This window comes from Malus sylvestris, chromosome 14 (genome assembly GCF_916048215.2).
Source record: "Malus sylvestris chromosome 14, drMalSylv7.2, whole genome shotgun sequence".
Lineage (NCBI taxonomy): Eukaryota > Viridiplantae > Streptophyta > Magnoliopsida > Rosales > Rosaceae > Malus > Malus sylvestris.
The window spans coordinates 22,053,461-22,080,640 of record NC_062273.1 but is presented as its reverse complement, the minus strand read 5'-3'; the positions used below and the strand labels follow the sequence as shown (position 1 = coordinate 22,080,640).

The 27,180-nt window shown below is 39.0% G+C and overlaps 2 protein-coding genes across 4 annotated transcripts; both read right to left on the bottom strand.

The window, feature by feature from the left end:
* Positions 1–103: 103 nt before the first annotated feature.
* Positions 104–5,741, bottom strand: LOC126598886 (ADP-ribosylation factor GTPase-activating protein AGD3-like). 2 transcript variants are annotated; one of them, XM_050265263.1, is made up of 21 exons: positions 5,423–5,741; positions 4,872–4,948; positions 4,405–4,505; positions 4,258–4,328; positions 4,050–4,112; positions 3,826–3,870; positions 3,603–3,668; positions 3,436–3,483; positions 3,250–3,345; positions 3,130–3,171; positions 2,803–3,018; positions 2,583–2,714; positions 2,272–2,496; positions 2,081–2,167; positions 1,821–1,998; positions 1,663–1,745; positions 1,440–1,585; positions 1,265–1,358; positions 1,001–1,166; positions 674–923; positions 104–555 (listed from the first exon to the last, which is right to left on the bottom strand). In XM_050265263.1, exons 1-21 carry the CDS (start codon positions 5,465–5,467, stop codon positions 441–443), a joined length of 2,346 nt encoding a protein of 781 aa, XP_050121220.1. In that variant the 5' UTR covers positions 5,468–5,741; the 3' UTR covers positions 104–440. The 2 variants fall into 2 exon arrangements, with proteins under 2 accessions (XP_050121220.1, XP_050121219.1); XM_050265262.1 differs by having other exon boundaries at positions 1,663–1,998.
* A 1,861-nt stretch (positions 5,742–7,602) lies between these two features.
* LOC126598887 (uncharacterized) lies at positions 7,603–26,769 on the bottom strand. 2 transcript variants are annotated; one of them, XM_050265264.1, is made up of 14 exons: positions 26,498–26,769; positions 26,305–26,405; positions 26,142–26,208; positions 25,910–26,020; positions 25,536–25,731; positions 25,234–25,319; positions 24,723–24,918; positions 24,501–24,612; positions 23,612–23,739; positions 23,287–23,493; positions 9,601–9,710; positions 8,978–9,107; positions 8,540–8,692; positions 7,603–8,024 (listed from the first exon to the last, which is right to left on the bottom strand). In XM_050265264.1, exons 1-14 carry the CDS (start codon positions 26,752–26,754, stop codon positions 7,803–7,805), a joined length of 2,076 nt encoding a protein of 691 aa, XP_050121221.1. In that variant the 5' UTR covers positions 26,755–26,769; the 3' UTR covers positions 7,603–7,802. The 2 variants fall into 2 exon arrangements, with proteins under 2 accessions (XP_050121221.1, XP_050121222.1); XM_050265265.1 differs by having other exon boundaries at positions 8,540–8,689.
* Positions 26,770–27,180: the final 411 nt, after the last annotated feature.

Below are 27,180 nucleotides of genomic sequence, written 5' to 3'. Positions count from 1 at the left end.
CCCAAGTACGAGAGGATTGGGAAGGACGCATCTCTGGTGTACCAGTTATCGTGCCCACGGTACAAGCTGGGTAGCCAAGTGCGGAGCACTAAAGTAGTGAAAGTGGGCAGTAATGAGTTGGATTTAAGATACATAAAACGGTTTTACAACGAGAAAGATAGCTAAAACGCTCAGTTCCAATCGACATTTCTTTAAATAACTTATCATCTACATACAACAACAAAATAACTTTTGCTAAAACCTCCTAACATTCTATTTTTATACACAACCAAATTATAGAGAACAAAATAGTACATAAACAGATACAAACCAAATCAAACTGCCTCTATATACCTCAACCCACAAAACTAAACTGATCCTACATTTCGAAGATGTAAAACGGTCTCACATTTTCGATTGGTTCTTGTGTTAAGTACGTGAAAAAATTTGGTTTTAGAACATCATCTGCCGGAGTTTGTTAAAAGAGCCAGCATCCCATTGTCTTTCGAGGCGGATTCTGATACAAGCTCACTTGGTGTTTTACCTTCTCTGTCAGTGGCTCGAGGATCAGCTCCCCTGCAATTGAATTAAACGAGCCGAGCATTTAATAAAAGACTTGTAGAAGAAGCAGTTTTCCCCAGAAGTGCTTCATACAGAAGCAACCCCAATGAGCCCCAAATGCACAAAGGCTTACCTCGTAAGAAGCAACTTTGCAATAGCAATGTTCCCTCTGATAACGCAATAATGCAGCGGTGTTTGACCTTTTGAATCAGTAGCGTTTACGTGCGCACCATACTGTAAAAGTAGCTCTACCATGCCAATATCGGCACTTTGGCAAGCTAGGTGAAGCAGGGAACAGTCCTCAGCGCTGTCTTCTGCGGGCTGAATTTCGCTTCTAGAAACGTAATTTAAGTTACTCGACGAAGGCTTGTCTTCAGAATGATCTGCAAAGCGACCATTCGGTATCAGGTAATTTCTGTTCAACCAATTGCGTTTCATTTTTCAGATTATAAGAGCATACCATCTAATGCTTGCACTGATCTAGCATTAACATCTGCTTCATAACCAATAATATAGCGGTAAACTGCTTTCTTGTCATTCGCTCGGACGCTTTTGCACAACTGTTGCCCCGTTACGTGGAGCTTCTGATTGTTTTTCGTATGACGAACAAAATGTTTTTCTGCATACTGCAAGTAGAGAGAAATCTCAGAGGTTCCGAACAACAAATCCTATCGAAATTATACAGCTGAAACAAAGGGTGTGAGCAGACTATTTAGAAGAATACCTTTGCATGAATATACCTCTCCTTTGTCGAAATAAGATCGTCATAACATGGCTTTATCATAAGAAACGGCTCGTTTCTATCAGCACTGGAGAAACTACATCGCACGAACTAACGAGTTATTAGCACAACAAGAATATCAGTTCCAATCATATTGATTTATGGAGTACTTGATTACCCTATAGGCATGTTATCAGCCTGCAAAGAACTTCTTGAATACAACATCTCCTCCCAAATCGAGTTTACGAAAGTATTTCCCAGTGATTGAAACAAGGTTAAGACAGAAGGTTCCCATACTTTCACATCAAGTGTCAGTGACCGAACCTGCATCAATGCGTTAATTGACAAACGGAGACATCCATAACCATTTCACAGAATAAATCTTAAACTAGACAACTTGCCTTTGATACATGTACACCGAGATTGCGATGGACACCAGAACATTCGATGCAAATAAGAATCCCAAGGTTCAAAGATGCCCAATCTGGTTCAGGTGCACCACAATCAGCACATTTTTCATTACCACACACTCTTCTCAGTAAGTCAATCAGTTTTTCACTTTTCGGTTTGAACTTGTGCGGCTGCAAACTTTTAGACATTCGGAGATAATTACAAGCTGTGATCTTAGGTGAGAGTTCCAGAATAGCTGTCTGCTCAGCATGAGGAGCGCTTTCTAATGAACTACCCTCGTTTCCAGATAAATGATCGTCGCTTCCTGTAGGGCTAGTTGAGAGACGCTGCCAAACAATCGATAACCTTTTCAACAACTATAGATTCAAAGGTTTCATGTTTTAAAGAATGCAGATTCTGAACAATTACCCTCTCAGATGTCTGGAAACTCAATAGTGATGCAATTACTCCAGTGATTTTCTCAATCCAATCCATTTGATCAAGTGCATTCTCTGCCTGCATCGCCGAAAAAATTTAGAATCGACTGCCATATGTTTAAGGCGTCATATTTGGTAAGAATCCAGCATTACCCTCTCCCGAGAACTTTTTGAAACGAATACCTGCAAAGTGTAGATTTTTATTGGTGATATAATTCTGAAGCAGAACCTTAAGTCTGTCTGGTCTGCATCAACCTTTATCGTTGATGTCAGCAAGTTCACGGTGTGGCGTGCAACGGATTTTTCATCATGTACACCGCCATGGTAGTGAGATGAAAGCCATCGACTCAAAATCCCGGAGCCATTTTCAGAGTAATTATTCTTCTGTGGAGAAGATTGACTCCCATACTGAAACAGTATGATTAACATCAAGTAAGCAGTGGGAGACACACAAAACAAGGTTTATACAACGTATCCTCCGGCAAATGACTTACAGATGGCCGAGTCAATGGTTTGCGATAGTAGTACAGCATCCCTCGACTATCAAGGATGAAATACCTTCGCTTCCAGTCACCTCTCAAATTGGAGGAACGTTTTGATAGATATCCTTGTCGAATGGTTTGTACCTGAAAGCATATTCATACCTACAGGGATGCAACTTCAAACTGTGCCGAAACTAAAAGAAATCTGAAATATATCTGCAACTGCAAGTACCTTCCCCTTTGCAGCAGATTGCATCACTTCCTCGATCACTTTATGTGATTTCCGAGAGAGAGGCTGTGGACCATCTCCACTGGGGGAACCATGGATACCGCTCAAGGACTGCATACTTTCCCGATCAATCTGCCTCCTGTACTCTAGTATCCTTTCATTAAGAGATATCTGTTCCTGTTTGCAACTTTCTCTTGTCTGTTGTGCATAAGCCAAAACCTATACCGGAAAACAGCAAAAACTCTTACAGTTAACAATAACAGATATTAACTTGACAGTGAAACCATAAAGTTTCCGAAGAGAACTTTGATGCTGTTTATTATCACAAACCTGATGGATATACGGTTCCATTGCATGCAGTAACTCATAACTCTGCAAATGGAAGGGACAATATCATAAGCAGTGTAGACATTGCGATGCACAAATTATCAATAGGGTGGTGTAATATACGTGTTTGAAGTAACGGAGATGAGCATCCATCATGCCACTAACAGCTTCAGAAAACTCAAACCTTTTTTTGGCCTCGATATCAGATAGAACGGTAACCTGCATACATAAGTAGACTATGTTGAAAGCCTAACTTCTTCTGCATTGCATTTTATCTGAACCAAATTGTCGTTGTGAAACTTATCTTACCAGGTTGAAGCGGGCTTGCTCAAACGAGGATCTTGCATTCTGCAGTTCCTGGAATGTCTCTCTACCAAGTTAGATTTGAATGGTCACCCATGGAAAACTATCTTAATTCAACCTATACAACAGACTGAATAGTACTTGAATTTGGAGGTGAACCATTTTGGATATACCTCCTCTATACTAGCAGCTATATCCATCCTCGTACTCTTCCTCAACGACAGAAACTTCTCACGTGCCTGTGCAGTGTGCACAGAATACACATTACCCTTTTAAGTCTAACAAAAACACATGCTTGTTGCACAAGAAACCATATTTTGATTGAAGAAAAATATTGTATTCTGCAAACTTCGACGCCTAATGCGAATGTATGAAATTGTCAGAACAGAAAACCACCTGATCATATACAAGTGAAGTCTTGTCAAAACGCTTTCGGGCTTCCTGCACCAATAAGATACTTTAGCGAAAAAAGGAATTTGTTAGACAATGAGAGGGATGAAAGGGAATACAACAGAACACAGTTCATAATATCGAAACCAATGCCATGTAAACCGGAGCAACTACTGTAAGTATAGTGTATACGTAAACAAGCCTACTTAACCTTTCGCCGGACATTGTACCTTGACATCATGGAGGTCAACATGGACAATGTGCATCAGCTTATCATTTAGCATGTGCTCTAACTGAGACCAAACATGAGATTTCAACACAGAAATCATATATAAGCATCATGAGATGAAGATACGGTTAAGGTTGAAAAAATATGATCGTATCGACAAATATTGTTCAGATTATGATTTTGTTGAGGACACCGGAGCAGATTAGTACCTGTGAACGAAAAACTTCCTTGTACGTCGCGATTTCTCTCAATGCAGTTGTGAATCTGGTCATAACATGGCCTGAGAAAATTAATGCGGAATTTATAAGTACTGACAGAAACTAGGCAGAGATGAACACAATCATACAAAGACATACCTCCTAAATCTGAAAAAATAGGATCATTATGCCCTCCCCCAAAAGTTTCGAGGGCAGTTATAAAAGCGATTTCACCATCATACGCTTCTCCAAGCCCTTCTCTGAAAAATTAAATTGGATAAAAATTATAAGACACATATAACAGCTGCTGATGATTATAAAACCACAAAAACAACTCCACAATTCCGTCTATTTTTCTTAAGAAGTAATAAACTCCATGGTTTGAACGGGGGAGATTGAGTGGGGAAGTTTTGGTTTAGTTCTTCATATGAAGAGGATTTAGTTTTCCTCTGTGAATTCATGTGTTTGTCGAGTAATTTGTTTATTCTCGGATGCTAAAAAGCTTAAAGATTTAATGTTTCGACTCCACAACAACAACACAACTGCCAAAGAAAGCTGTTCAATGAGAAGGTGTTGTCATTATTCAGACAGAAAGCATAAGGAGATAGAGAGACTTCTCATCGTACGTATGCTTTCGACATCCTTTGTAAAACTTATAACATCTTCCCCTCAGCGACTCTGCACTTTCTTCCAACCCTTGTATCTGTTTCCAAAATAGCATACATCAATAAGCAAACATCAAAACTTCAAGTGTCTAGATTGTGCAGAGTAACGAATATCAAATAAACAACAAATGCAGAGAAAAGTAGTAACTTTCTTCACCCCAAGTAGTTTTAACGACATGGGTTCGAATACAATGACAGCATCAAGGCTGCCGCATTAGCTATCTTTAACGATCTATATTACGCCGAAAATGTTTCACTATACGCGATGCGTTTATTTAAAAAGAAAATCAACCAAACTGGCAAACGATAAGAGAAGCAAGAATGTCACACCATTGGTAACCATAATCCAAAAATTCAGAAGAAAGAAAAAAAATGTGAAATTTGTAAACTAGGACGATAAAATCAGCCTACCAAAACAAACAAGTTGATCTGAGCTTTCAATGGCATAATGTTAGCATACAAAGATAATGACAATATATATAAGCATATAAAAATTTAGAAAATGAAGAAACCTGTTGGCGGAACATAGGCGAATCATCGAGCTTTGCGAAATGCATGTTTGGAAGGATACAGAGATCGCCTTGAATTTCTGCACACAGAGGAGAGAGAGAGAGAGAGAGTTATGGTGGCAATGTGGTCGCCAAAAGCTTCTCTTGTTTTTTTGGTCGACGAAAAAAGCTTCTTGTTTTCCTTTTTTTTCTTGGAAAGGAGAGGGGTGGGGGATCGAAAATGCACCAAGTTTGTGGAGGACGAAGGTGTCTGCGATGTTTCATGGCTCTCACCCCGCCTTTTTTTCCTTTTTTACTCTCTCTCTCTCTCTCTCTCTCTCTCTCTCTCTCTCTCTCTCTCTCTCTCTTAATTTCATTGTGTGATATTTTGGACCAGTTCCCACCACAACGCAACGCCGTAGGTTCCACAGAATCTTATTTTTTGTTCACCAAACAATTGACACTAATACAACCGTACTCCTCACTACAAAAGTTTTTATGATTGTCGGTAAGGCCTCGCTTGGTAAGCCGTATGTGATAAGTTGGGATCAGTTAACATTGATTTGAGTTTAGTGTTGATAATATTGTTTGTTTAAAAAGAAAAAGAAAAAAAAGGATTCAAGTTCAATTCATTGTTTGTTATGTCAAAATGTGAGATGACGGACATGATGAGTTACAAATTCACAATAAAATGGATTATCTAACTTATCATTATACATGAATTGCACTTGTCTTACAAATTCCTACCAATCCAATCCTATCCTTAAGGCCCCATTCAATCCAGCCCACCAAACATGACCAAATGTCAGAATTTGCATTTATACAAACGATATTGGAGGAATAAAAATCCAACACAAAACGTCAGGTGCATGATGAGTGAACGCTCCAACAGCACAACTACTGAAGTTATAAGCCTCTTGCAGAGTTCATAATTACCAACTCACTCTAGCTTTCCAATATTTAAGAGGTCATAAGTTACAACACCCCTCCCGAAAATTATTAAAAAATAATAAATTTGATAGCTGATAGGGTTTATGAAATTCTCCAAGTTTTATAGATAGTTTCGAGATTTAAGCAGCCGATCAATCAGCCCCTACAACTTTTTTTCCACCAATTGATGACATTGATAGGAACCTCACTGTCTGTGACACGAGCGTTTGTTGCCAGTTATAACCAAGCTTCTCTAGAGATGGATATTTCCCCGACAAACCTGACCCGTCCCGAACACAGTGGGTTCGGGCAGACCCACAGAGAAGGCCACAGTCGCATGCATAGGGATGGGCAAATACCCATTGGTTATGGGTAATCGCATTTATCCGTCCATTTAAATTAAACGGTTACGGTTATGAGTAACCGTTTAGATAAATAAACGGTTATGAATATAACCGTTTACCCGCGAAATTTAAATTGGCGGTTATGGGTATTAACCACGGTTATAAACGGGTAACCGTTTACCCATTTATTTTATATATGTAAAACTAACACAAACCATGTTCTCGATCTCGATCAAATAATACTTAGCATCCAATAAATTAACAAGGAATTCATCGGTCATTCTCTCAATAACACTACTACAGGAATGATAATTCTCATCATCAAGGAATTGGCCAAATTAATTTAAATTTCTTGCGGGTAACCGTGAAATTGACAGAAATGCTTTGACAGAAATGTCTTCTAAACAATTTTTATAACCCAATAATACTTAACAAATATTATATTTACCTTCATTGGTAACAGTTAAAAATATCATCCGTAAACTATTATTTCAATTATTGAAATGGTATAAGGACTTAAAAAATTAAAATATGAAAATGTATGATGAATGTACCTATAACGGTGTTTAATTGTCAAAAAAAAAAAAATTATGACAAATTTTTTTTAATTTTCAAGTTGTTAAAAAACATGTAGACGGGTGAAAAAAGGGTAATGGTAAAAAAAAAAAGATAAACGGGTTAAAAATGATAAATGGGTAAACGGGTATTAAACGGTTACGGTTAAATGGATATTCGATTATGGGTATAGTTAACCGTTTATAAACGATTATGGGTATGGATATAACCGTTTAGGCAATTACCTAACGAGTAAACGATTATGCGGGTATGAGCATAAACGGTTATGGGTAAATTAATCGCGGTTACTCGCCTGCATAACCATTGCCCATCTCATGCATCTTCAGTGACCGAAATAATCTAAAACCCAAAAACTCATCAGAACAACAACCAGCACTTTCCTCTGTAAAATTTCGAGATTTGACAGCAAAAAAGAAAGTTGCATCTCCATATTCCTGTTTGCTAATTTCAAAAACTGTTTCTCAAAGGCCGCCGAGGACAAAGTACAAGTAACAGAAATCCTCAACTTCTTCGGAGTGTGTAATGAACCTATCGTATAGAAAAACTCTGAGAACTCATCCCCAAAACCTTTTAAGGAAGCCGCCGCTTTTGTCTTTCTTCATCCTATGTTGAAGTGACGGGAAGTCAATATGATTGTAGGCAAGGTCGAGCACAATAGGGTTTCGAGGAATTGATTGAAAGGGAGGAGGGAAAGCTTCAATCCGTGGAGCACTTTTCACGTTTGCATCGCCAACTGCAGATTCATAGACATCAAGTTTCTCGAGGAGGAACTCCACCTGGAAAATACCCAAATCAGCACATCACAAAAGTGTCAGAATATTAGACCTAGGCACATTCTATTACATGCCCGAACATGAGCATAATCACAGAGAGGCTTATAGACAAATTTGTCAAAAAAAAACTCATCCAAAAGATAGTTACTATAGCAAAGTATCACGGGTTAGACGTCCCGGTTTCTCACAACCTAGAAAACACACAACAGCTTGAGCATCCATAAAGCCTAAGTAGTGCACAAGGAAAAGGCCAGTTCTTAATCTGGAAAGTCCAATGTCTGGGCAGGCCTAGACGGGCCAGAGATAGCCATAATTGGTCCAGAATCAAGTAGACCTCTTCACTTTTGGACCCAAATGAGAGGATCCTGATCGAGTATGCAAAACACCCTCACTATCTTGCCCGACACATTTATACACAAACCAGATAAACACTGATATGATTAACAGAATTTTTTTGTGTAAAATCATCGAGATTCTGCCTAAAAATGGTTAAAGAAGAGGGAATGACTAAGTGGTACCTTCTTGTCAACACCAGTTAAGTTGATATTAGATATCTTTTTTGAAAGGTTTTCAGGAGCCTGAAGCTCTTCCATGATCCCCGTGGCATGTTCTATGCAACTGTTGGATCTGCACTCATCACACAATGTCTTCAACTCTTTGATCATCGCCTGCTATACAGATAGAACTGATCAAACTTATATTCATCTTAGTGCTCATTCATGAAAACTGGTATATGGTATGATAATAAGTCAACTAATAGAAAGTTTCAACTCCAAAAGATCTGTCTCCCCAGTTGCATGGGGAACCAACGGCCAGACTAAACAGATACCTAACGTTGTTTAGCCATACCCAAGATACATCTGACAAAAGGGTCTTAAAGTACAGAGGTCAATATTGTTAACTCAATGTTTATGCTAACACATTGCCAAAAATAAAAGGCCTACAGTAAGACGAACCTCGTCACCGTCATTCACAGATTGAAATTTCTGTAGGGCATTCTCTGCAAGGGAGCGAGCATGGCAGTACAACACATAAGCTTCTAGCCTCTTACCGGCCAAGCTATATGATTTACCTAGAAAGAAACACCTGCGAAAAATCGGAATGCCTATAAATGATTGAATAGACAATATCCCTTGACATCCAGAACCTTGGTTGTTTGTTTAAGCAGAAGAAATTTAACAAGCATGAAACCATAAACAAGATATAGTGAATCCTTGACAACATTGCCAAAAAAATTTCCAAAGGGGTGAAGAAGACAAAAGACACGTAATTTGGTAACTGCAGAAAATTTAAAGGTCAATCTAAGCACAAGAAAACCACTTTGTGATATTAGTGTTTACGTAAGAGTTCCTGCAATGGCAAGAGAAGTAATCATGATACATGAAAAATTAGTGTTTTAGGCCTTATGGTTTTGTAGAAGATAGGGATCCTGATTCCAATATTTAATGAGATATAGGTGTCATCTGAAAAAACAAACACAGAAGCAATCCCCAGAACATGGCATTCATGAAGACAATTATGCCAAAGTTTATTATTATGTATATAAATAAAATAGAAAGAGAAGTATGCCAAAAAAGACCTCTCTGCCTGGAAAGCCAAACTTTTTAGTTCACATTCGTCAGCAAAAGTCACTTCTTCTGGTTTTCTGTCTCTTCCAGAGCTGACTAGATCTGATAGATCAGATGTATTCTGCCAAATACAACAACATTACACAAAGTATTCTATTTATAACCTGAGATATCAGCATCTAGTAGAATTAACGAAAAGGGCTTGGGCTAACTTTTATTTAATGAAAAATCATCCTAAACTATTATTTAATAAAAAGGGCTTAAGCTTTAATGATAAGGACATAACCCAAGCCCTTAAAAAACAAAAAATGCGGGCTCAACTAAGAGCCCAACCCGCATAACATTTATTATCCCAAAAATGACCCTGACAGAAATAACCCAAGCCCGTTACAAACATAACGGTTACTACATTCAATCCACCACCATTAATTGCACCAACCACCCCTACAATTCAGATTTCTTTCCGCAAAACCCAATTCCAACTTCAAACCAAAATCTACAAGGACCTGCCGAGAACAACAATGGCAGAAGAACAACAAATTACGGCTGAACAACGAGTTCCCAACGATCAACAAGTTCCCGACTATCAACAACTTCGGAATGAACAAGCAGCTCCCAAGGAGCAACAAGTTACTCCAGACAAAAGGTACTAAACTGAAATCCTTGTTTGCATGTTCTTGATTCCATATAATCTATCAATTTTAAATTAGAAACTACATTTTGATAACTAATCAATTATTTCCGAAACTGAAATTCTATGTGTTCACTACTATTTTTCAATTTCATGTTTAAGTTTAGGATAGTTCAAGCAATATTGTGTGTTATTTTTGCCTCAAATCCACAGTTAGTTTGGGTTATATTGTTTTAGATCAATAAACCATGTATATTTTGTTAGATCTCAAAAAAATCAAGGGTTATTTTTCATCAATTTCACAAAATAGTTAAGTTATTATGCTTAAATTCCAGAAATAATTTTTGGTTTTGATCCCTTTCCACATAAACAGTGTGGGTAATCCATAAACAAACTTAATTGTTATTTCTTATAAATATTGGTGGCTATTTTGGACTAATATTCAGTTTGCTTAATTTCATAAATAATGTCGATTGATTTGATCCCTTTCATAAACAATGTAGGTTGATTTTGTTTTGCTCCCTTTCCTTATAAATAGTGTGATATAATTCATAAACAGTGTGGGTTATATTGTTCTATATCCACAAATAGTGTGAGATATTTCATAAATAGTTTGACATATTTCATAAATACTGACTTCTATCATTTTTTTGGTTACTTTCTGCCATTTGTGTGTAGTTTTTTTCCAATGGAGTTTATTTTGGTACATTACATAAAATAGGGTGAGTCTATTTAGCATAGTTTCATAAATAACATGCATCTTTTTTTTGTTATAGTTCAATAAATAGTATCCAAATAATTTTCATTGTTGAAGATGAAAACATAGCCGACCCCACTTAGTGGGAAAAGGCTTTGTTGTTGTTGTTGTTGAAGATGAAAACAACGAAAAAACCTGCAAACAAGGGTAAAAAGAAGCTAAACAAAAGAATGAATAGCTTTAGTACAGATGCAACATGATCGGGTTTGCAGAAGCAATGAAAGTCTACAACCTTCTGTTACAATGGAGTCAAGACATCTGTAATGAACTAACAAAGATGCCATTTTGGAGTCTGAAGACGTACATGGATGAGACTTTGATTACGTCAGAAAGGAAGAAAAAGTCCAACATGAACTTGATCAAAATCATTAATTGCTAGAGCCCAAAAATTCAAATTTGGGCGTCATATAGCACATGGGATTACCAGCAATGATGTTGTCCAAATCTTCGGATTGAACAACGAAGGAATCGATCTGCCGAATACAAACAAATCAACCAAATTTGGTGATGATGACCGCCTCATCAAAAAGTACTTTGCAGATGTTAAGGTAGTCAAGAAGAAGCATCTTGCAAAGGCATATGAGAAAGCACTTCAACCTATCTCAGAAATCAACACAACCTCCCCTAAAAACTTACCCCTCATATTCTATATAATTATCTCATTCACATGACATAATTATGGATACCATGAGAACCAAACTTCCCTAAATGATCATTTTCACTAACAATAATCTTCGAATTTGCTGCACAACAAGATGAAGATATGTTTTCCGTAGGTAATTAGAACCATCACATTTATCAATAACCAATATTTCTATGATGGATTTTCTAACAACGTCAAGAACCTTCAACATATTCCTAACATCGGTAGCACAATCTAGAAGACACGTAGGATCTTCATTCAAAGCATATCGCAACTCAAACTAACCAAGTCTCAAACCCTTAAACCTAGAACAAATATCAATACAAATCTGATCGAATGCAGAAATTGATGAAATAGAACTAACAACGGATAAGCCACCATCTGTAAACCGAGCTAGTTCACAATTCTTCATAACTAATGAACAAAAAAAACATACAATTATAAATCAGTACACCAAATATTATATGCAAATAACAAAAAAAAGACGACAAAATATAAAACAAAACAAAAACTATTTAATAATCTGTTGCAAAACTAAACTCAAAACTTGTAAAACAAAAGAATAACTGTTTCAAAAAAATCATATTAATCTAAAATGAACAAAAAACTAACAATATTTCTAAAACAAAAACATCACAAACAAATTTAGGAGTGGATGTAATTCTATAATAGTTTATGAAAGATTGTTTGTGATGTTTTGTTTTAGAAATATTGTTAATTTTTTGTTCATTTTAGATGAATATGATTTTCTGAAACAGTTATTCTTTTGTTTTACAAGTATTGGGTTTAGTTTTGCAACATTATTAAATAGTTTTTGTAGTGTTTTATATTTTGTCGTCGTTTTTTTGTTATCTGCATATAATATTTTGTGTACTGTTTTGTAATTGTATGTTTTTTTGTTCATTAGTTATGGAGTGAACTGGCTCAATTTACATATAATGGTTTATTCGTTGTTAGTTCTATTTCATCAACCTCTACATTTAATCAGATTTGTATTGATATTTGTTCTAGATTTAAGGGTTTGAGACTTGGTTAATTTGATTTGCGATATGCTTTGAATGAAAATCCTACATGTCTTCTTGATTGTGATGCCCATGTTAGGAATATGTTGAAGGTTCTTGATATTGTTAGAAAATTCATCATAGAAATATTGGTTATTGATAAATGTGATGGTTCTATAGTTCAGTTACCTACGGAAAGCATATCTTCATCTTGCCACACATCAAGCTCTCTAAGATTTTTGTTAGTGAAAATGATCATTTAGGGAAGTATGATTCTTATGGTATCCATAATTATATGTCGTGTGAATGGGATAGTTATATAGAATCTGAGAGGCAAGTTTTTAAGGGAGGTTGTGTTGATTTCCGAGATAGGTTGAAATGGTTTCTCATATGACTGCAAGATTCTTCTTCTTGATTACCTTGACATCTGCAAGGTACTTTTTAATGAGGCGGTCATCATCATAAAATTTGGTTGATTTGTCTGTATTCGGCAGATTGATTCCTTCATTGTTCAATTCGAAGATTTGAACAACATTGCTGGAAATCCCATGTGCTTTATGACGCCCAAATTTGAACTTTTGGGTTGTTGGGTTGTAGCAGTTAATGATTTTGATCAAGTCCATGTCGGACTTTCTCTTCCTTTCTGATGTAATCAAAGTCTCATCCATGTACATCTTCAGTAGACTCCAAAATGGCGTCTATGCTAGTTCATTACAGACGTCTTGACGCCATTGTAACAGAGGGTTGTAGACTTTCATTGCTTCTGCAAACCCGATCATGTTGCATGTGTACTGAAGGTATTCCTTCTTCTGTTTAGCTTCCTTTTTGTTCTTTTTACCCTTCTTTCTAGGTTTTTTCGTGTTTTCATCTTCAACAATGAAAATTGTTAGGATACTATTTATTGAATTATAACAAAAAAAAAGCATGTTATTTATGAAATTACGCTAAATAGACTCACTCGATTTTATGTAATGTACCAAAATAAACCTCATTGGAAAAAACCACACAAATAGCAGAAAGTAACCAAAAAAATGATAGAACTCACAGTATTTATGAAATATGTCAAACTATTTATGAAATATCACACACTATTTATGGATATAGAACAATATAATCCATATTGTTTATGAATTATGCCACATTATTTATAAGGAAAGGGAGCAAAACAAAACAAAATCAACCTACATTGTTTATAAAAGGGATCAAAACAAAACCAAATCAATTGACATTATTTATGAAATTGAGCAAACTGAATATTAGTCCAAAATAACCACCAATAGTTGTGAGAAATAACAATTAAGAACTGTTTATGGATAACCCACATTGTTTATGTGGAAAGGGATACAACAACAACAACAACAACAAAGCCTTTTCCCACTAAGTGGGGTCGGCTATATGAATCCTAGAACGCCATTGCGCTCGGTTTTGTGTCATGTCCTCCGTTAGATCCAAGTACTCTAAGTCTTTTCTTAGAGTCTCTTCCAAAGTTGTCCTAGGTCTTCCTCTACCCCTTCGGCCCTGAACCTCTGTCCCGTAGTCACATCTTCGAACCGGAGCGTCAGTCGGCCTTCTTTGCACATGTTCAAAATCACCGGAGCCGATTTTCTCTCATATTTCCTACAATTTCGGCTACTCCTACTTTACCTCGGATATCCTCATTCCCAATCTTATCCTTTCTCGTGTGCCCACACATCCCACGAAGCATCCTCATCTCCGCTACACCCATTTTGTGTACGTGTTGATGCTTCACCACCCAACATTCTGTGCCATACAACATCGCTAGCCTTATTGCCGTCCTATAAAATTTTCCCTTGAGCTTCGGTGGCCTACGACGGTCACACAACACGCCGGATGCACTCTTTCCATCCAGCTCGTATTCTATGGTTGAGATCTCCATCTAATTCTCCGTTCTCTTGCAAGATAGATCCTAGGTAGCGAAAACGATTGCTTTTTGTGATCTTCGCTAGATTGCTCCGGTCATTAGTGTGGATAAGTATATAAATGGATAGAGATAGGAAAGCAAACACAAGATGTACGTGGTTCACCCAGATTGGCTACGTCCACGGAATAGAAGAGTTCTCATTAATTGTGAAGGGTTTACACAAGTACATAGGTTCAAGCTCTCATTTAGTGAGTACAAGTGAATGATTTAGTACAAATGACATTAGGAAATATTGTGGGAGAATGATCTCGTAGTCACGAAACTTCTAAGTATCGGAGTGTGGTGTCGTCTTGACTTGCCTTATCTGTCTCATAGGTAGATGTGGCATCTTCTCTGGAAGTACTCTTCCTCCATCCAGGGGTGGTATCTTTAACTGGTGGAGATGCACAAGGTAATGTATCAATTTCACTTGAAGCTTACTTGTAGTTTCAGGCTTGGTCAAGCGCGATACAAACCATGTAGTAGGAGTCCCCCAAGTCGCCGAGCTAGGGGGTCTGCTGAAAGAGGTGACAGACAAGGTAAGCAATCAGAGCTCCGACTGATTGTTCACCTTCTCCCCATCTTGCAGCAGCATGAAGGATAAAGAGAAGAAAAATGAGAAGAGATGATATGAGATACTTTTGCTTTTGAAGAAGTAACTTTCCACAGGCTTATTCTTGAACTGAGCTGGAGGGTTTTCTGGTTTCCTCCAGAGTATAAGGCCGACTGAAGAATTTGAGGGTCAAAACAAGTCCATCAAATCTAGAGTACGTTCCACCCTGCTGATATGGGATACTTTTGCTTTTGACAGAGTAATGAATGTATCGGCACGTGTGCTGTTACGCTTGTCTCCACATGCTTCCTTGTATCCTTCGCACTTGCCCTATCTGTTCCTCAAGCAGATGCGGAATCTTCCCTGGAAACATAAGATGTTGAAGATGAGTACTCGAGAGCAATGTCAGGTAAGTAATCAGGTAAGGGGTTCCAGGCAGTCAGTTCCTGGCTGGAAGCTTGATTCCAAGTGCTGACTGATTGCTCTCTTTCTCCTTGTCTTGCAGGTAAAAACAAGGCCAAAAGAAAAGACAGGGAAAAAGCATGATATGGGATACTCTTGCTTTTAACCCTGATGATATGAGATATTCTTGCTCTAGTATAGCTTGTTTGCAGAGGTATTATCGGGGGGAAAGAAAGCTGAATATTTCGAAAGGCTTCGTTGGGAGTGCCCTCTCAGATATGATGAAGGGTTGAGCATTTTTGCAGGTCTGCCTGTCCGTTGGGGATGGAGGTCGACATATATAGGAGTCTCCCTAACAAGTAGTAATGCTATTCCTTTACCCTGCTTGGTCATAGCACAGTAGTGGGAGCTGCCAGTTTCACATGTTTTAACTCTGTCAGAGCACTTTGAAAAAGTGGTCTGTGGTATCTGGCTCTCGAGATTCGGAGAACGATGCCTCTTCGATTTTTGAGAAAGCAATCATGCTGGGGGTATGACTCTCGAGATTCGAAGAGCAGTGTCTCTTCGATTTTTGAGGAAGTAATCATGTTGGGAGTCTGGCTCTCGAGATTCGGAGGGCGGTGCCTCTTCAATTTTGGAGCAAGCAATCTTGTTGGGAGTGTTGTCTCGAATGTGAGTAAAGGTTGGGCATGTTTGCTAGTCTACCTTGCCACGAAGCACAAAGGTTGACACACAGGGACTTTCCAATTATCCAGCAATGGTACTGTTCCTTTACCCTCTCTTCGATTTTGAGAAAGTAGTCATGTTGGGAGTCTGGCTCTCGAGATTCGGAGGACGGTGCCTCTTCGATTTTGGAGCAAGCAATCTTATTGGGAGTGTTTTCTCGAATGTGAGTAAAGGTTGGGCATGTTTGCTAGTCTACCTTGCCACGAAGCACAGAGGTTGACACACAGGGACTTTCCAATTATCCAGCAGTGGTACTGTTCCTTTACAGTTGTGGGTAATAATATGGTAGCTAGACCTTCAAAATTTATGTGTCTAAACTTTTGTTAGTGCTGTTTCTTTGCTATTCTTTTACCTTTCTTGGTCAGAGCGATGTAGTGGGAGCTGCAAGCTTCACGTGCTCAACTTTGGCAGAGAACTTTGGCAAAGTTATTTGTGGTACCCATGAGCTATTGTTGCGTGTGGGAAGTGGGTGATTGAACAGTAAGATTCATGTGCTTTCTACTTCACCAGAAGTCTTCGACAGAATGCCCATAATTTCTGCAAAGCTGAGTGTGCGTGTGACAGGTGCTGACAAGGCTAGAAAAGTAGGTGCCTCTTCGATTTCTGAGATCGGCCCTCGTGGTCTCTGAGCAGCCCAGCTTTTGAGAAAGCGAGCGCCTCTTCGATTGATTCGGAGAACGATGCCTCATCGATTTTTGAGAAAGCAATCATGCTGGGGGTCTGGCTCTCGAGATTCGGGGAGCAGTGTCTCTTCGATTTTTGAGAAAGTAATCATGTTGGGAGTCTGGCTCTCGAGATTCGGAGGGCGGTGCCTCTTCGATTTTGGAGTAAGCAATCTTGTTGGGAGTGTTTTCTCGAATGTGAGTAAAGGTTGGGCATGTTTGCTAGTCTACCTTGCCACGAAGCACAGAGGTTGACACACAGGGACTTTCCAATTATCCAGCAATGGTACTGTTCCTTTACCCTCTCTTCGATTTTTAAGAAAGTAGTCATGTTGGGAGTCTGGCTCTCGAGATTCGGAGGACGGTGCCTCTTCGATTTTGGAGCAAGCAATCTTATTGGGAGTGTTTTCTCGAATGTGAGTAAAGGTTGGGCATGTTTGCTAGTCTACCTTGCCACGAAGCACAGAGGTTGACACACAGGGACTTTCCAATTATCCAGCAGTGGTACTGTTCCTTTACCCTTGTGGGTAATAATATGGTAGCTAGACCTTCAAAATTTATGGGTCTAAACTTTGTTAGTGCTGTTTCTTTGCTATTCTTTTACCCTTCTTGGTCAGAGCGATGTAGTGGGAGCTGCAAGCTTCACGTGCTCAACTTTGGCAGAGAACTTTGGCAAAGTTATCTGTGGTACCCATGAGCTATTGTTGCGTGTGGGAAGTGGGTGATTGAACAGTAAGATTCATGTGTTTTCTACTTCCCCAGAAGTCTTTGACAGAATGCCCATAATTTCCGCAAAACTGAGTGTGCGTGTGACAGGTGCTGACAAGGCTGGAAAAGGCTGGAAAAGTAGGTGCCTCTTCGATTTCTGAGATCGGCCCTCGTGGTCTCTGGGGAGCCCAGCTTTTGAGAAAGCGAGCGCCTCTTCGATTTTTGAGATCGGCCTTCGTGGTCTTTGAGCAGCCCAACTTTTGAGAAAGCAAACACCTCTTCGATTTCTGAGATCAACCCTCGTGATCTCTAAGCAGCCCAGCTTTTGAGAAAGCAAACGCCTCTTCGATTTCTGAGCAGGCGCCTCTTCGATTTCTGAAGCTTCGTCGAGTGCAGATTTTTATAGGGGCTGGCATTAAGTTCCAAAGCACACTTGAATCTCCACCAGTAGAAGCTTCATTCTTGCACTTCTAAGATCTTGATTTGTCCGACCTCTTCTCTCTTCAACACCTTTGAAAATGTCTGGCCCCTCCGACCGTCGTTTTGACTTGAACCTTGTTGAAGAGGCAGCCCCGCCTTCTCCAGACAACATATGGCGCCCATCCTTCGTCTCCCCTACTGGTCCTCTTACCGTTGGGGATTCCGTGATGAAGAATGATATGACCGCTGCGGTGGTGGCCAGGAACCTTCTCACTCCCAAAGATAACAGACTACTTTCCAAACGGTCTGATGAGTTAGCTGTTAAGGATTCGCTGGCTCTCAGTGTTCAGTGTGCAGGTTCTGTGTCTAATATGGCCCAACGCCTATTTGCTCGAACCCGCCAAGTTGAATCATTGGCGGCTGAAGTGATGAGTCTCAAACAGGAGATTAGAGGGCTCAAGCATGAGAATAAACAGTTGCACCGGCTCGCACATGACTATGCTACAAACATGAAGAGGAAGCTTGACCAGATGAAGGAAACTGATGGTCAGGTTTTACTTGATCATCAGAGATTTGTGGGTTTGTTCCAAAGGCATTTATTGCCTTCGTCTTCTGGGGCTGTACCGCGTAATGAAGCTCCAAATGATCAACCTCTGATGCCTCCTCCTTCTAGGGTTCTGTCCAGTACTGAGGCTCCAAATGATCCCCCTCCGGTGCCTTCTCTTTCTGGGGCTCTACCGACTGCTGAGACTTCTCCAAAGCAACCTTTGTGAAGGCTCCCTCTTGTGTGCTTATTTTGACTCATGTATATGTACATATTTGTAGCTTATCGGGGATATCAATAAATAAGCTTTCCTTCATTTCAACGTATTGTGTTAAATACACCAAAGCCTTCTTCGCTAAGTTCTTTGAATTTTCTTTTGTTAAAGCTTGTATGTTGAAGCTTTCTGAGTGGAGCATGTAGGTTGGGGTAGTGTTCCCTTAATTTCCCGAGTGAGGAAAACTTCTCAGTTGGAGACTTGGAAAATCCAAGTCACTGAGTGGGATCGGCTATATGAATCTTAGAACGCCATTGTGCTCGATCCTGTGTCATGTCCTTCGTTAGATCTAAGTACTCTAGGTCTTTTCTTAGAGTCTCTTCCAAAGTTTTCCTAGGTCTTCCTCTACCCCTTCGGCCCTGAACCTCTGTCCCATAGTCGCATCTTCTAATCGGAACGTCAGTAGGCCTTCTTTGCACATGTCCAAACCACCGTAACCGATTTTCTCTCATCTTTCCTTCAATTTCGGCTACTCCTACTTTACCCCGGATATCCTCATTCCTAATCTTATCCTTTCTCGTGTGCCCACACATCCAACGAAGCATCCTCATCTCCGCTACACCCATTTTGTGTACGTGTTGATGTTTCACCGCCCAACATTCTGTGCCATACAGCATCGCCGGCCTTATTGCCGTCCTATAAAATTTTCCCTTGAGCTTCAGTGGCATACGGCGGTCACACAACACGCCGGATGCACTCTTCCACTTCATCCATCCAGCTTGTATTCTATGGTTGAGATCTCCATCTAATTCTCCGTTCTTTTGCAAGATAGATCCTAGGTAACGAAAACGGTCGCTCTTTGGTATTTCTTGATCTCCGATCCTCACCCCTAACTCGTTTTGGCCTCCATTTGCACTGAACTTGCACTCCATATATTCTGTCTTTGATCGGCTTAGGCGAAGACCTTTAGATTCCAACACTTCTCTCCAAAGGTTAAGCTTTGCATTTACCCCTTCCTGAGTTTCATCTATCAACACTATATCGTCTGCGAAAAGCATACACCAAGGAATATCATCTTGAATATGTCGTGTTAACTCATCCATTACCAACGCAAAAAGGTAAGGACTTAAGGATGAGCCTTGATGTAATCCTACAGTTATGGGAAAGCTTTCGGTTTGTCCTTCATGAGTTCTTACGGCAGTCTTTGCTCCTTCATACATATCCTTTATAGCTTGGATATATGCTACTCGTACTCCTTTCTTCTCTAAAATCCTCCAAAGAATGTCTCTTGGGACCCTATCATACGCTTTTTCCAAATCTATAAAGACCATGTGTAAATCATTTTTCCCATCTCTATATCTTTCCATCAATCTTCGTAAGAGATAGATTGCCTCCATGGTTGAGCGCCCTGGCATGAACCCGAATTGGTTGTCCGAAACCCGTGTCTCTTGCCTCAATCTATGCTCAATGACTCTCTCCCAGAGCTTCATTGTATGACTCATTAGCTTAATACCCCTATAGTTCATGCAATTTTGTACGTCGCCCTTATTCTTGTAGATAGGCACCAAAGTGCTCATTCGCCACTCATTTGGCATCTTCTTCGTTTTCAAAATCCTATTGAAAAGGTCAGTGAGCCATGTTATACCTGTCTCTCCCAAAAGTTTCCACACTTCGATTGGTATATCGTCTGGGCCTATTGCTTTTTTATGCTTCATCTTCTTCAAAGCTACAACCACTTCTTCCTTCCGGATTCGACGATAAAAAGAGTAGTTTCTACACTCTTCTGAGTTACTCAACTCCCCTAAAGAAGCACTCATTTCATGTCCTTCATTGAAAAGATTATGAAAATAACCTCTCCATCTGTCTTTAACCGCGTTCTCTGTAGCAAGAACCTTTCCATCCTCATCCTTGATGCACCTCACTTGGTTTAGGTCCCTTGTCTTCTTTTCCCTTACTCTAGATAGTTTATAGATATCCAACTCTCCTTCTTTGGTATCTAGTCGTTTATACATATCGTCGTAAGCCGCTAACTTAGCTTCTCTGACAGCTTTCTTCGCCTCTTGCTTCGCTTTTCTATACCTTTCACCATTTTCATCAGTCCTCTCCTTGTATAAGGCTTTACAACATTCCTTCTTAGCCTTCACCTTTGTTTGTACCTCCTCATTCCACCACCAAGATTCCTTTTGGTGTGGGGCAAAGCCCTTGGACTCTCCTAATACCTCTTTTGCTACTTTTCGGATACAACTAGCCATGGAATCCCACATTTGGCTAGCTTCCCCCTCTCTATCCCACACACATTGGGTGATTACCTTCTCTTTGAAAATGGCTTGTTTTTCTTCTTTTAGATTCCACCATCTAGTCCTTGGGCACTTCCAAGTCTTGTTCTTTTGTCTTACTCTTTTGATATGTACATCCATCACCAACAAGCGATGTTGATTAGCCACGCTCTCTCCTGGTATAACTTTGCAATCCTTACAAGTTATACGATCCCCTTTCCTCATTAGAAGAAAATCTATTTGTGTTTTTGACGACCCACTCTTGTAGGTGATCACATGTTCTTCTCTCTTCTTAAAGAAGGTGTTGGCTAAGAAGAGATCATATGCCATTGCAAAATCCAAGATAGCTTCCCCATCCTCGTTTCTCTCCCCAAAACCATGGCCACCATGAAAACCTCCATAGTTGCCTGTCTCCCTGCCCACGTGTCCATTTAAATCTCCTCCTATAAATAACTTCTCCGTCTGAGCAATTCCTTGCACCAAGTCTCCAAGATCTTCCCAAAATTTCTCCTTCGAACTCGTATCCAACCCTACTTGAGGTGCGTACGCACTAATCACATTGATAAGTTCTTGTCCTATTACAATCTTGATTGCCATGATTCTATCTCCTACCCTCTTGACATCTACAACATCTTGTACCAAGGTCTTGTCCACGATGATGCCAACACCGTTTCTCGTTCTATTTGTGCCCGAATACCAAAGTTTAAACCCTGAGTTTTCTAGATCCTTTGCCTTACTACCAACCCACTTAGTTTCTTGTAGGCACATAATATTTATCCTTCTCCTCACCATAACTTCCACTACTTCCATAGATTTTCCCGTTAAGGTTCCTATATTCCACGTTCCTAAACGCATTTTGCTCTCTTGAACTCTACCCTTCTGTCCTAGCTTCTTCACCCTCCCCCGTCTAATAGGATCAAAGTACTTCTTTTGTGTGTTCCGGGTAAAGTTGATAGGAGCATATGCTCCCAAACAACTTTGAGTGGAGTCGTTCGAAAAGAAGTTTCTATGGCCCCCTTGCTCATTTAACACTGCATCCGGGTGCCGATGGAGATACAGCGACCCTTGCTCACTTATCACTGTGCTCAGGCCACACAGCGCGCCACTTACGGGTGACGCCCTAGCTTTAGCGCGATTTTGTTCTGGATTCATTTTCATAAGGATTCGACGTGATCATGGAGTGCCGGCTGTCGACTACCTGACGCCCTCCCCCTCCTCCTTTATCCGGGCTTGGGACCGGCCATGTAAGACATAGGCGGAGTTTTATGTGGAAAGGGATCAAAACCGAAAATTATTTCTAGAATTTAAGCATAATAACCTAACTATTTTGTGAAATTGATGAAAAATAACCCCCGATTTTTATGAGATCTAACAAAATATACACTGTTTATTGATCTAAAACAATATAACCCAAACTAACTGTGGATTTGAGGCAAAAATAACACACAATATTGCTTGAACCATCCTAAACTTAAACATGAAATTGAAAAATAGTAGTGAACACATAGAATTTCAGTTTCGGAAATAATTGATTAGTTATCAAAATGTAGTTTCTAATTTAAAATTGATAGATTATATGGAATCAAGAACATGCAAACAAGGATTTCAGTTTAGTACCTTTTGTCTGGAGGTAACTTGTTGCTCCTTGGGAGCTGCTTGTTCATTCCGAAGTTGTTGATAGTCGGGAACTTGTTGATCGTTGGGAACTTGTTGTTCTTCTGCCATTGTTGTTCGTCAGAATTTGTTGTTCTCGGCAGGTCCTTGTAGATTTTGATATGAAATTTGGAGTTTGAAGTTGGAATTGGGTTTTGCGGAAAGGAATCTGAATTGTAGGGGTGGTTGGTGCAATTAATGGCGGTGGAGTGATGGATTGAATGTAGTAACTGTTATGTTTGTAACGGGCTTGGGTTATTTCCGTCAGGGTCATTTTTGGGATAATAAATGTTATGCGGGTTGGGCTTTTAGTTGAGCCTGTGTTTTTTGTTTTTTAAGGGCTTGGGTTATGTCTTTACGAATAAAACTTAAGCCCTTTTTATTCAATAATAGTTTAGGATGGTTTTTCATTAAATAAAATTTAGCCCAAGTCCTTTTCGTTAACGCTCCGTTAAATAAACTTACAACATGGTTTGTGGTTAAAACTCAAAGTTTTGAAGCCCTTTTGGTTAGTTTTCCTTAAAATTAAAGCATTTACACATGATGAAAGGCAAGTAGGAAACAATGCAAAACAGAGGCAACTAACCTGTAAAAGTAGATCATACAACCGAACAAGCTCTTCAGGCTTAGTAGCTTTCTCGTTTTTGTCATCACGTCTTTTGGTAAGTTTACTCTTCGCAATGGCAACCAACAGTTGGTTTCGTTCAATGGTTCGCTGTCCCAATACAGCACTAACAGCTTTATCGAGGCCATTCAAGTCATCCTTCACATTTTCAGAATTACCTGCACTAGCCTATAAACAGTGTCAGGAACATCCGCATGAGAAAAAAAAATGTAGAAGAATGTAGCAAGATAAATCCTTGGGGCATCAGAAAAGGAAAATAAATTCTTATGTTAAGAAACTTCCATACCAAGTCATTGCGAATGCAACCCCTTGCCTCATGGTATGCGGTAAAAATTTTGTCAAAAATGCCTATTTTTTTCTCTGGTAGGAGTGAATTAGTCGATGAACCAAGCAAATCTTTCTCCAATTCTTGAGCTGAACAATTTTGTCACATCAAACCAAAGCACAGCATTTAGTGGAATTATAAGTATGCAGAAAGAAAGAAAAAATCAAACAAACACAGCACTTTATTGAAATTCTAAATGTGCAAAAAGAAAGAAAGAAAGAAACATGACATGATGAATCACACACCAAATTTGCACAAAAATGTCAGGGAATCTGTAATTTGTGTTATCTAAGCAAAGATAAAGGCTACAAATTCTCAAGTGCAATGACGTATGACAAGTATCCAGTTCTAGCTAGGAAATTGCCCTACCTACAACTTTTTAAAGTCAAATTAAAAGGAAGTCTTCCACATTGCAGTTCCCTTGAAATATGCATCAAAACCTTGTCTAGGATTTTCTTTCCAATTCTGACAATTACAAAGACCCCACCCACCCAACCGTCCTAATGAATGGTGCACTTCTTCAAAGAAGATAGTTCAGTTATGTGATTCTCAGATCCTTTTAGACATACCATCATTTTTTCAGTAAGTAATAAATTTACCATCTTCAGCTAAAGATTTTCATCATACAAACAATCATTCTCAACGAGACCTTACAGGCACAGACATTTACACTCACACACACACAGAGCATGAATAACAAGAGACATGATCTGCTCTGCAATGTCCTCTACCAATTAACAAAAACATAAAATCAGTACGAAAAAAATTGTTGATGAGAACAAGAAAAAACAAAATTCTTTATACTGCTGTCGAGATTTAAAATAGCAAAGAAAGTAAACAAATTACTGACCTTTTAAAATGGAAACTCGAGTTTTTGGATTTGAAATTGGAAATCTATGACCAAGCCAATGAAACTCTGTCATGGAGGCAGCCTGTTGAGATCTTGCCTCGGCCATAACAGCCTATATTTCCAAGTTTCTTCAAGTCATCAGTAAAATAAAAAGAGGCCTCTGAAGGATAAAGGAAGAAGAAGCATCACAGGTATGGTTTACTTTAAATGAACCAACCGTACCTCCAATTTAGCCTTGAAGAGGTCCAGCGCAGGTCCTTCCATCTCCCCAATCTGTAGAAGTTCGGAGGCTTGTAGATTTGACTCTCCAACCTTGTGTAGGCAGTATCGGATACTAGGTTCTAGTTCCTCAACACGTTCACGGCACAAAACTTGATTCTCCAGGTCTCCATATTTTGCAAGTTCCTCATAAACAGCCCTAAACATATTGACTAAGTTTATCATACACGATTCATTGAACCAAAAATACTTGACTCCTACACGCATATCTATCTATTCAAATGCTGTATCTGTTCTATTAGAATTGTATTAATCAAAATTTTAACTTGAAGCAAAAAAAAATTAGAGAAATTATATTTCCTTTTGTAGCATGTATTTTAATTGGTTAGTGCTTTTTAACATTAGTAAATGTAGACTTTTTGGGCAAACACAAACTAAAGGCATCAAATGACCCATGCATTTCTAACATAAAAGCAGCATTAATCAATGTAAATAATTTCAGACAAGGTTGAACCTGGCACTTTTGAAATTCATCAATGCAGTGTCCCAATTCTGATCTTGCTCAAACAACAAGCTCCCTTTCATAAAGGAGGCATAAGCCTACATATTAAAATTAAAAGTTAGCAAGGTGAGAAGAAAACAAACTATGCGACTTGAAACAAAAGTTATCCTTAATCAATGAAAATCACATGTTAATAGTACCATAAGACTATCATCAGTACCAATGGCAATTAACCATCTAGAACACATCATACTATGACCCCAAAATATTATAAATTTAGGACAGGACATACACTTGCAACTGAAAATACGCACCTCAGCTTCTAATGAAGTTCTGGAATCTCCCTTGACTGCGCACAACTGTGCGAAAAGAGTAGCCCATTTTACTGCCTTCCTCAGCCTACCAATTAGATAGATCCGCTGACGAGCATTTGGACCATCCAGAACCTGTCTCTTTTCCATGGCATGGCTCCATGCTCTCTCTGCTGTATAAAGAACCATATGAAGATACCTATTGCAAACACGGAAAACCAAACTGTTAAGCAAGAGAAAAATAAATCATGGACTATAAACTAGTGTTCCTGCATACTTCAAACTTCATAACATTTTCACTAGTTCAGCAATAAAAATAGAAGACCAACATATAATTCATTTCCACAAACAAAAATGCATGAGAAAATAATACCCACCTCACTTCGGTGACAGTAGATTCAGTAATGGCCCGGCGGTTGTATTTACCGCGGCCGTGAGTGAACTTCAACGACTTGTACAACCTCCTCAACCTTGCAGTGCAATACCTCCTGCAAAAAAAATTCAATTCCAGCAACAGAACAATATCAATTTCTATTTCACAATGCACACAAACACACAGCATGAACAACAATGAAACAAAAATTAAGCTAAATGGCAATGAATATGTACCGATAACGAGTGTAATCTCCATGGCGCAAACCGTGCTGCATCTGAGCAGATTTCAAGAGCTGCAACACTGAAAATCAAAATGAAATCAAATTTCAATCAACGAAAAAAAAAACACCGACGACGGAGATAATGATTTCAGAAACGAAGGGATCAGAGAGCGAACCGTTAATGGAGAATTTAGGGGAGATCTGATCGGAGCTGTTGTTCTTTGGATCGTCGATTTCCATGGCTGACGCCTGGTTCTCTTTCCCCATTTCAAAAACCCTTTCATTGAGAAAACCACAGATAAATCAATTGATAAGCAGAACGAATTTCACAGCGAAACGACGGCGTTTGGTTGCCGGCCGAATGCCTACCTGGGATAAGGTGATGTCTCGGGTATTGTAACTGGAGTGATAGGTCCGGCGCCGGCGGCGGCCTCGCAGTCGTAGTGCTCTCGGTATCTCTGTCTCTCTCTCTCTCTGGTTCGTACTAATTTGTGGATGGTCTCTTTGCCTTTGGCGCTGTTACAGCATGTGCCTTCACCTGAATGGACAAAAAATTGTATTTCCACTACAAAAATTGGCAACTGTTTGGTATATATATTTCCGGCAAGGTTTTGATCGATGCTCATTATGCACACTATTCTCCGTTTGTACGAATTCTCATTTGTTAAAAAAAAAAAAAAAACTATATACTCCCGTAATAATAAATGTATTAAGTAAATGTAAAATAGCGTAGTAAATATTTTTGTCAATGAGCTTGATATGTGTGCGCATGTTTTTTATTTTGTATTTTGAATGAGCAATTTATGTTTATGTGTTAAATTGTGTGATTAGTCATGTATATGATTTACCACTACATGAAATCTTGATTCAATAATACAATGTGTTTGATAAGAACGCTACGATGATAGCAAACATATTTCATATAAGTCATTCTTTAAATAGTAAAGTTTCAGGTGGATTGTCCCGGTAAAAATGACATTTCTCTTCAGTTTACTACGTCCTAGATTTAAATCTTTCATCTTCCCCAAGCCTAACTAAAGTAGCAATAGGGC